Source organism: Podarcis bocagei (genome assembly GCF_964188305.1).
Source record: "Podarcis bocagei genome assembly, chromosome: 4".
NCBI lineage: Eukaryota > Metazoa > Chordata > Lepidosauria > Squamata > Lacertidae > Podarcis > Podarcis bocagei.
Genome location: NC_138128.1, coordinates 6,686,763 through 6,697,331, shown reverse-complemented (window position 1 = coordinate 6,697,331; position 10,569 = coordinate 6,686,763). Strand labels below are relative to the sequence as shown.

Below are 10,569 nucleotides of genomic sequence, written 5' to 3'. Positions count from 1 at the left end.
CCCCATAGGAATCAATTGAGAATGTTGACTCATTATGTGAACGCTTGTCTAACAAACGGATTGCGTTTATTAGGCAAAAGTGCATACAAGATGTGCATTTCAGAAGAAATTTGCACTGAAATGCTGGCGAATTTTCACAAGGACTTGAAAAAAAATGTTCAACTGGTATGGAAATAATAACTTTAAGAATGGGAAAATGAGAAAAAGAGAGAAACCAACAGGGACAGATTTGCTCTTCCTGAGCGCTAGTAGATTGGGAAATATCACAAGGGGAGTCTCACAGGCTTTGGGGCAGCAGAGTCAGCAATGTGAGGGATGCTAGTGCTTTTCCTCTTCAGGGGGATCTTAGTTTGGGGGTCGCAGCTCAGTGGTCAGAGCACCTGCTTTGCATGCAGAAGGTCCCAGGTGAGGCTAGGCATCTATCTCCCTTGCCTGAAACCATGGAGAGCTACTGCCAGTCATTGCAGACAGCACTGTTCAAAGGGACCTTAATGGTCTGATACAGTATGAAGCAACTCCTTATGCATTCCTTCCTTTGTCTTTGGGGGGGATTCCTCCCCATTTCTGCCCGTGCAAACAAATGGACCAAAAGTGCACATTCTCTCATGCAGAGTCAGGAAAAGGGGTCTTTGGTTGGGAATACCCTCAAGGGCAGAATATTTGTATACTGCGAACAATCTTTTGGATCATGGGGAGTCATTTTGAAGCACCCCTTCATCCAACCTGCCTGTTCTCTTTTCTTGTTGTTGGGTCAGGCGAAGGGGCTTACTGAGAGCTGTAGCTACGGGGGAGCTGGCGAGGGTTTTTGCCCCAGTTGAAGCCTCCAGTGGGGTGCCATTGAGGCTCCCAGTCTCTCTCTCCCCGCCCCCTCTGTACACAAGTACAGATGGGGAGTGTGCCAAACTGGGTCTTTGACTTGGGTGAAATAAAGCCTGGTTTTGCCCCTGGTTGCTATCCAGTTGCAGCCCAGCAATTATCACTTAATAGGGTGTTACACAATACCACCTATCCAAGATAGCAGTTCCACACTTGGCCAAAGTGTTACATAAGACGTGGGAGGAGACGCTGCAGAGCGCCCTGGCTGCTGTGACACCCAAGGGGAGAGGTATAAAGTTGGGCGCCTTTGAAGGAAACAGCATCTTCCTCTGCCCAGCTGCTTTTCTCTTGACAGCAATCAAGGAGCAAGGGGAGGCACCTGCAGGATGAGGTCCACCATGCACAGCCTTTTGACGCTCCTGCTTTGCTCATTCTGCGTTCGGGCAGACATTGCCATGCAACCAGACTTTGATCTTCAGAAGGTACTGAGCTGTAGGGAAAGGGTGCGGTCACTGCTGTGTGGAAAGGGTGCGGTCACTTTCTTTGCTTCCAGAGCTAGCCATTTGCTCACACTTCTGCAACCATGTGCCCTCCAGGAGTTGGTGCTGAAGGAACTCCCACCAGTCCCAGCTAGCCAGAGGCCAGTGGCAAGGGGATGATGGGAGCAGGAGTCCACCAAGTACCATCTAAATTTATACTCGATTTGTTGCTGGCCATTTTCTCTGTTGTCTCTTGATTTTATAATGCTATCTGGTTGCCAAATTTGAAAGCCTTGTCATCACCTCATGCACTTGCCAGAGTCAGCTTCCCTGACGCCGTTGTTGGTTTATTGCTGACCTACACTTCAGTCCAGCTCCTGAGATTTAATCTGGGTGTGCATTTATTCTCCTTTTTATTATAGGCTTCTTTTCCTTAGAGGGGTTCCTGTGCTCCACTCCGAGCCTTGGCACAAATAATGCAGGTTAATTGAAATGAACAGAAATGTGGGAAATGCCAGATTTGGCCTCGTCTGGATGGTGGAGTGGAGGGGTGAGATCTCTGGTCTGACTGGAATGGTTTCCTCCAGTTTTCAGGGATGTGGCACATCATGGCCGGATCGTCAAACTGCCCTGTATTCCAGGGCATGAAGAGCCTCATGACAACATCTGCTGCTCTAGTCAAACCCCTTCCAAACGGTGACATGAAAATACTTACTGGCTACCCTTTGTAAGTAACTACTGCTAGTCCCTTAGCTGGCCTTAGGAGCACTTTACATGATTAAGAATGGGGGAGGGAGGGCACATTTTGCAGGGGAAAAATATGCCTCTCCCAAATATGCCCCTCCCTGTGAAACCCTTTGAAAATGCTGGGGTAGGATGAAAATGTTCCCTCTTCATTAGACCAAGCACTCTGGTTTCCCTTGGGGGTGTTGCCATGTAGACTACAATGGATTGGTGATCCCCAATGGCTGGATCATAGAGCCAGCAAGGAGAAGCACCCTCTTTCAGAACAGATGTGCCAAATACTCATAAAAATTTGCTGGGATGGGTTAGGACCATAAGGAGATATTTAATGCTCTGGCCATCCCACTCCTACAAATCAACACTGAAGTGTTATAGTGTTCCAATACTAATTTAATCAGTACTTTCCTAATCTTATACATACTGGAAAAGTGACCTGATGCTAATTAAAATACACAAGTGGGATGATAAAATGAAACCTGCTGCAAATGTTATAATTTATTTGTTTATTTCATTGCATTTCTATTCCACCTTTTTCTAAGATGAGCTCATGGGGGTGTATATGCTTCTGCCTCCTCATCTAATCCTCACAATGACCATGTGAGGTAGGTTAGGGTGAGAGGCAACAACTGGCCCCCAGTGAGAGCCCTGGTCTCTGAGGTCTTTGTGGTTGAACCAACTATTACACTATCACTGGCTCTCATAATGCAATTTTCCTCCATTTAGGGCTTTCTGGGTGTTTTGGACTCCAATTCCCATCATCCCTGACCATTGATCTTGCTGGCTGGGGCAGATGCAACATGTAGCCCCCAAACACCTGTGAATATGTTGGGCAGCTAAATCTTCCCCAGGTCAATAGGAAGGAAGAGTCCTAGCTCAACATATTGTCAGCAACGGCAATGATGCTCCTTTCCCTGTTCTCCCCTCTGAGAAAGGGATCACGATGTCAAGTGTGCCCCTCACCCACATTAAAATATGGGCGAATGAGACAAAGCACCTCTGCTGAAAATGCCCCATGGGGAAGCAGCCTCCGTAGTCTAATAGCTCAGTTGGTAGAGCATGAGACTTTTCATCTCAGGGTTGTGAGTTTGAGCCCCACATTGGACAAAACATTCCTGCATTGCAGGGGGTTGGACTAGATAACTCTCAAGGTCCCTTCCAATATGATTCTATAATGGGGGGGGGGGATCAACCTCTTGCTAATATTTTTTTAAAAAACACAGGCAGATTTTACTATCTGGGCCCAGTTGCTTGGTCACATTAAATAGGTCCTTGTAAGTGTAACTTTGCATACTTAGTGTTTTGTAAAGTTTGTGGAGGCTTTAAAGCTACTCAGAATCAAACAACAGCAGCAAGACTACTCATCGCGAAGTATTGGAAGACACAGGAGCTACCCACATTGGAAGAATGGCAGATGAAAGTGATGGACTACATGGAATTGGCAGAAATGACTGGCAGAATCCGTGACCAGGGAGAAGAGTCGGAGGAGGAAGACTGGAAGAAATTTAAAGACTACCTGCAGAAGTACTGTAAAATTAAGGAATGTTAAAACGATGTCTGATGGAAAATAATTGGTATTGGTAAAAAGATTTTTAAGAAAATGTAAATAAGGATTGATAACTGGAAAATTGACACTTATAATAGGTTAATATCTCGAGTGAGGACAAATGTTAGAGGGTAAGGATTTGCTGAATTTAATATCTGAACTGGAATACAAAATGGGAGGTGTGAGGAGGTCAAGAAACTAGTGAATGAAATATAAGATTTGAAAATATTAATCTATTTTCTGTTTTGTCTCTTGGCTTTTCTCTTTGTTCTTATTCTTTCTTTTTTCTTTTCTTTTTCTCTCTTCTATTGCTAACTGTTTCTTATTGTGTATTCTTTATGTGTTTTGTTTTTGTATTTTTATATTTTAGTAGTTTTTTTTAATGTATGAATTCTGGAATTTTTTATTGTTTGTGAAACTTTAACAAACATTATTTTTTAAAAAAATAAAGCTACTCAGAATCAAATGATAGCTTAGTAGATAGAGCATGGGACTCTTAACCTCAGGGCTGTCGGTCTGAGCCCCACATTGGGCAAAACATTCTTGCATCTCAGGGGGTTGGACTTGTGGTCCCTTCCAACTGTATAATTCTGTGATTTCTAAACCCAGTATGTGTCTTTCCCTCATTTCTCTTTTCAGCCCTGAGGAGTGCAAAAAGGTAGAGATGTACTTTAAGAAGACAGACCAGCCTGCACACTTCACAAACGACGGTAGGGCAGAAGTGCTTTAGGGCGTAGAGAGAGGGGAGCAGGACTGTGCATTAAGGTTTGCTCCCGGAATTGCATTTCTCTGCCCCCCGCCCAGCCTGCCATGATTCAGATGAGGGGATGGACCAAGCAAGGGGTTTCCCAGGCATGGCCAGGGCAGGCAAAAGTCTGCATCTTGGAGGAAAGTCAGGACCATGGAGAGATCCCCTTCTCCTGAGGTCAAACAGCCATGTTGCCTCAGCAAGGTCTTAGGGCCACAGACTTTTCGAGCAGGACTAGCTAGTCATTGACTAGAGGCCTTGCTCCTTGAGGGTGAGTGAAAGAACTGTAGCTTTCTGCTGCAACCCTTAGTTCCTTTGTGGGAATAGGATTTTCAGCTGCAGGGATCTCTCCTGAGGACTCTCTTGATTTCTCATGGAGTCTGTGGACCAGCCATCAGAGTCTGGTGGCCAAGGTGTCTATTCAGGGAGAGAGGAAGAAGTGTCAATGGACCCCCATGAGATGGACAAGGGCATGGATTAATTTCCTTCTCAGAGCTGCAGTTGCCTGAGGACTTTGCCTCTGCAGGATTTTGGTCCAGAGCCAGGACACAACCACATCTTGTGTGAGAGGAAAGCCTGGCACGTGACCTCTTTCTGAGTAGGGGCTACCTGTGTGGGTAACTACACATGAGTAATGTGGCAACAGGGACAGTGGGAGTCTGCAAAACTGACCTGCCAAATGGTTATGTGTTTAAAATTCCTGTGTGCCCCTGAGTCTGTGCAGAGTGCTTTTTTCTCTCTCTAAAAGAACCAAGGTTTTGATAAAAAGGCTTGAGACAGAGTGATCCTGAGTATGTACAGGGTACTTCTTAATGCAGGTTGAAACTCACATGTTTTGGTATATATATTCCCTTGCCTGCTAAGTGCAAGAACACTGCACACACATTTTTTTTTCAAAATTCCTAGCAATTGCCAAATAAATTCTGGTTTCTCTGCAGCTTAGCTGGCAAAAGAGCTTGCCATTCACGTTAGTGGTTCTTGGATCATTTCCTCCTCTCCCATCTAGGAAAATTGGTGCGGACACTCTAGAAGAAGTCAAGAATCCTTTGAAGGAATGGGTTTCCCAAATCTAAAACCTGACTGTGCAGTCAGTCTGAAACGGGCCCCAAAATCCCCATTTTTCCTTCTCCATTAGCTAAAATGCATTAACTTGAGCACTTGAGCCAATGTATAAAAAGAACCCAGCTGTATAAACAAAGCCCTCTCCTTTATCAGTACATGACGCTTAATGGATGGCCTTGTCAGTTCTGAATTTGAGACGGGATGGCAGAGCTGGGGTTTATCTTATCTTGTAGGTTGTAAATATCCTGACCCACTGACGCACAGGCTCTGCAAGACAGGGTCTGTCAGCCCCCAAGGCCGGAGATGGAGATGGCGTCAAGGGAAACTCCTATAGCTGGGTGACCTCCTTACCCCAAGATAAGAGTACTGGTATAGGAACATCTGTTTATTGTCATGGATGTCAACTTACGTTTATGAACGTACAAAGCTGGATTCCTGGGAAGGGGGGAGAGGGTGCCTCGAGGGGATATATACTGTGTGAAATTTCTCTTTCTTTGGGCTTGCTGTGAACTGACCACGCAAGTGCCTTTCTGCTGCTCCGGAGAGCAGAAATAAAGAACTCTTTCTCTGAATCAACCTTGGGGTCTTTTGGCTCCTTCCTTCCTCTTCGGGAGCAATGCCCACCCAACCAATTGGTAAAGTCTAAGAAGGCTACATTTCTTGGTGCATTGGCCAGGAATGTGTTCTCCGAGGATGAGGGACGAAGGTCCGAGGCATCACCGCAGGCGACTGATAAAGGAGAGGGCTTTGTTCATACAGCTGGGTTCTTGTTATACATTGGCTCAAGTGCTCAAGTTAATGCATTTTAGCTAATGGAGAAGAAAAAATGGGGACTTTGGGGCCCGTTTCAGACTGACTGCACAGTCAGGTTTTAGATTTGGGAAACCCATTCCTTCACCTTGAGGTGGCGATCTTTGTGATGCTATGCAGTGGCGTAGCGTGGGGGGTGCCAGGGGTGCCGGCCGCACCGGGCGCAACATGGGCGGGGGGCGCGCTCGCACTAGCAGCTCTCTGCCCCTACTAAAATCCACGGGTTAGGGAGCCCGCGCTCGCTCGGCTTGGCGAGGAGGTCGCAGAAGGGGGAGAGCGAAGCCTTCTGCCACGGGCAAAAAAAGGAGAGGAAGCCGGGCGGGCGGGCGGGCGGGCGGGCTGGCTGGCGGGGGTCTGGCTGCGCCTGCTGCTGCCGGGCTTTGACAGCTTGGCGAAGCGGAGGGAGAGGAGCTTTATGGTAATTGCGGCTCTCTCTCCACTGGCCGCCTGGCTAGTGAGCCGAGCCGAGCAGGGAGTCTGGCGAGGGGGCGGGAAGAGACTTTTCCACCTCGCCTGGTCAAAAAGGAGAGCGGAGTCTCCTCAGGGCGCCCTCAGGCAGGGCAGGGCAGGGCAAGCAGAGCGAGGAGAGAGAGGGGAAGGGGGGGAAGCAGCCAGGAAACGCTGCGGTGTGGAGGAGGAATCAATTAAGGAGAGAAAGCGAAAAGCCTTGGAGAAAGGGGAAAAAAGGAAAGAAAAGAGGCAGCTCCAGGAGAGCGCGGGGGAAAGAGAAGCCTCGCTGCTGCTGCTTGGGAGAGTAAATTACTGTACTTGCCTTCCCCCGGGTTAGGGGGCGCAAATTAATTGCCTTGCCCCGGGTTAGGGGGCGCAAATTACTTGCCTTGCCCCGGGTGCTGATAACCCACGCTACGCCGCTGATGCTATGTAATGCCACACGAGGGAAAGACAGAATGTATTTAGGGTGGCATGGGATAACCTCAGAGTGTGGCTTGGTGGGTGATTATCAATATTATCTGGCTCTGGAAAGATGGGAGGAAGGAAAAGTTGAAAGGACAGAAGAACAGATTTTGATCCTCCTTCCATGGCCAGAACTAATCGGGGTTCCATCTCCTCCTTCATTCAGAGAATGCCAAGAGAGATATGCGGGTGCTGGAAACCGACTACACCAACTTTGCCCTCCTCTACACCTTCAAGGAGATCGAAGATGAGCCCAGCAGCACCACCGTCCAGTTGTACAGTATGTGCTCCAATGGCCCATCCTTGAGCAAGAGAGAGGAGGGTGGAGGTGGCATCTTACTTCCTGAGCCATTGATGGCAGAGTGGTGTTGCTAAGTTGGGGCTGCTTCTTTGAATGAAGGGATTGCACACCCTCTGATGCATCCCAGGCAAAAGCAGGGGCCCCTGACTGAATCCCCTGATCGGGACCCCTCACTGAAACTCAGGAGTTGCTTTCTTCTCTGTCTCCTTGGTGCTGTGCTGATTAACTCTGCAGCCACTTGTCTTCCATGGAGGATGTTGGCGGGCGGGTGGGGGGGGGTTGTAGATAAAACTAGCAAACCCTCATTTCCCTACAATAGATTATAATACAGTACAGTACAGTACTAAACAGGGCCAGCACAAGGCAATTTGCTGCCTGAAGTGAAGGGTAAGATGGCACGTCTCCCCCACATATACTGGCAGCTGAATCTTATTTTAGCACTGGTGATGGGGACAGCAGAATTTCAGGGCAGGCTATGTGGCACAGCTCTCCCCTCTGATACTTCGCTGCTGCTGCTGCTGCTACCCTCTTCCCCTCCAGCTGCCTCACACTTCATAATGGACAGGCTCCATCACCAAAATAAAAAGTAGCATCCATTTTATGACACTTTAAATTATCTGGAATCCTGGGAATTGGTGGAGGATGCAGAGGACTCGATGCCTCCCATAGAACAAGAGTCCCAGCATTCCTTGCAAGGAGGGAGAAGGTTGTTAAATGGTTTGACTGGACCACTAGTTTTAAGGCGGGACGAGACAGATGTTTTGTTATATGTACAGCAGCATCAGCTGGCAAGAGGCACTTTATAAAGCTTAAGAGGCCAGGCCTTTGCCCCAATAAGTTTACAGTCTAAAAGTTGATGGAGGGAAGGCCATGAAAACAGAGGTGCCAAGTTGCTCCCAAGACTGAGGGGGCCCAGAGCATGTCATACGAAAGTGGGGCAAGTGTCCAGGCCATGAGGTGCAACCCCTCATTCAAACCACTTCTGAAAGCTCCTCCTCCTCCCTACATCCAGCCTCAGCCCACAGACTGGAACCCCCTTAGGGTGTTACCTCCACATGGTAGCCTCTCAAGATTCTACCCTGCCCTGCCCACAAACTGGAGGTTGGTAAAGTTATTGCTCACCACCTCAAACAGAGTCTAATTCTGACCTCCTCTGGATGCAGCCCGCACTCAAGACATCAGCAATGAAGTGCTGGAGAAGTTCAAGGAGCATTACCACAAGGTGGGGCTCACAGATGACCTGATGGTAATCCTCCCCAAGTCTGGTGAGTACAGCATTTGTGATTTGTTTTCCTTTCAGCCTGTCTGGTTTAGCATGGTGCTGGTATTCACCATGAAGTTGCTACGGTAATCTCACACTTTTAACATTTGAAAGAAAAAGGTACCAGTGCTGCATACCTTTGAGTGCCCCCAGAAAAAAACATTGCTCATTGCGAGGATAACACTGATTCCCACAAATTGATCCAGAGGTTTGGTTGTGAGTGAAATGGCAGCAAAGGAATGGGCCAGGTGAGATTTTCCAAGCTAGCATATCCATTGGGTATAAGCCATACCACCAGACATATTTTTTTTAAAAACAAAAACAAAAAGACAACCTACTTGTTTTGCCTAGTGGGAGTCAATCCTGACCATTAAGGCCTCCCATGCTTGCTTGACAACTGGATTTCCTAAAGTCACACCTCTGTGTTCTAATATTCATGAACTTCTTTCCCTTTTTTGCATTGCAGATGTTTGCTACAAGCTCCTCAGGTGAGTGATAGGTCTGGCAAAAGAGGGGGTGTTTGCTACATCTGGAAAACTGGAAGCTGGAGGGTAGAGAGTTACTCCCCCCTTTGGTGATGTAGTAATGGGCAGCCAGTGTCCAATGGTGGTTTAGACTACCTGGAATCAAGCTATCTGGGTGCAGAGAGACAGGACAACACTCAGATACCAGGCACTGGAGGCTCTCGTGGTCTGTTGCGGGGATGGGAAACATCAGCAGCTGCCTAGATGCAGTTGGGCTACAACTCCCACCAGCCTCAGCAAACATGGTCAATGGCCAGGGATGATGGCAATGAGCATCAAAGACCAAGAAACCTCAGGAGAGTTTCCCACTCCTGTTTGCAGCCAATCCTTTTTCCTGGGCACAAAGTGACTGCCATTCAACAATCATGTGGAAGCCCAAGGAATCCTCAGACAAGTCCAGAAGCTTGTTTACAGGCAGAAGTGGGCTTTTCTCTTCCAAGGTTGTCAAGGGGAGGGAGGTGAGGAGTGCATCCATGTGTGGGAGCAATGGCAAACCAAGCCCCACAAGAAGGGCCTGCCAACAGCTGCCCCAAGGAAACAGGGCCCTGCATTTTGCTGGCATCACACCAGGGCAAGTGTGGGGAAGCCTTGGCCATGCTGGCTGGGGATGATGGGTGTTGTGGTTCAGGAGCTGCATCTGGAAGTCCAAATATTGACCAGCCCTGCTGCAGGGCTTTTCTGAGCAGATGTGCCATCTGTTGGTTGCTGTGGAGAAGGTTTGTGAATGGACAACCCAAGAAGAAAAAGAGGAAGAGGTAGTAGTTAGGACAAAATTTTGATACAGTGCCAGTTGCACAGTTCAATACTTTTTCCACATACCATCCTGCCTTTTGTTTTGCAGTGCCTGAAGAGGACCCAATTCATCAGCGGCCAAGGCTTAACCTCCACCCCACTGCAGAAGTCCGGCTGATTCAGAAATTGTTGCTGTTGATCAGATCTCTCGCTCCCTTCTCCCACTACAAGCGTTCCCCACTCTGCAATCTGACCTCTGCTTCATCCACACCCCACCCTTTCCTGCTGAATAAACAGCTTTACAAGGTGGATTCTTTTTTAGCAATGTGTTTCTTTGAGATAGGCTGTTTTTAGCAAGGATGGTGAGGTCTATTGCAGATATTAATATTGCACAGTTTGAAGCGACTGGATGCATGAAAACTGACTCCTTTTTGGAAATAAAACATTGTCAAGGTCAATAACTTTAATTAAAACTTTACTTGCAGAACTTTCTTCAAAACATGACAAAAAGCAGAAAATGATACATCCAAACAGTTCCACAAGACATGTGCCAGTCCAAAGCATAGGCTCAGCATTTTAGAAAATATGAAATCCCCCAAACACACCTAGAATCATAGAATCATAGAATCATAGA

The 10,569-nt window shown here is 47.6% G+C and overlaps 1 protein-coding gene across 1 annotated transcript; it reads left to right on the top strand.

Moving 5' to 3' along the window:
- Window positions 1-944: 944 nt before the first annotated feature.
- Window positions 945-10,244, top strand: LOC308585119 (lipocalin-15-like). The gene is made up of 7 exons (XM_081190702.1): window positions 945-1,298; window positions 1,883-2,022; window positions 4,222-4,292; window positions 7,284-7,397; window positions 8,582-8,683; window positions 9,146-9,167; window positions 10,045-10,244. The coding sequence occupies exons 1-7, from the start codon at window positions 1,203-1,205 to the stop codon at window positions 10,049-10,051; spliced, it is 552 nt and encodes a 183-aa protein (XP_081046828.1). The 5' UTR covers window positions 945-1,202; the 3' UTR covers window positions 10,052-10,244.
- The last annotated feature ends 325 nt before the right edge of the window (window positions 10,245-10,569 follow it).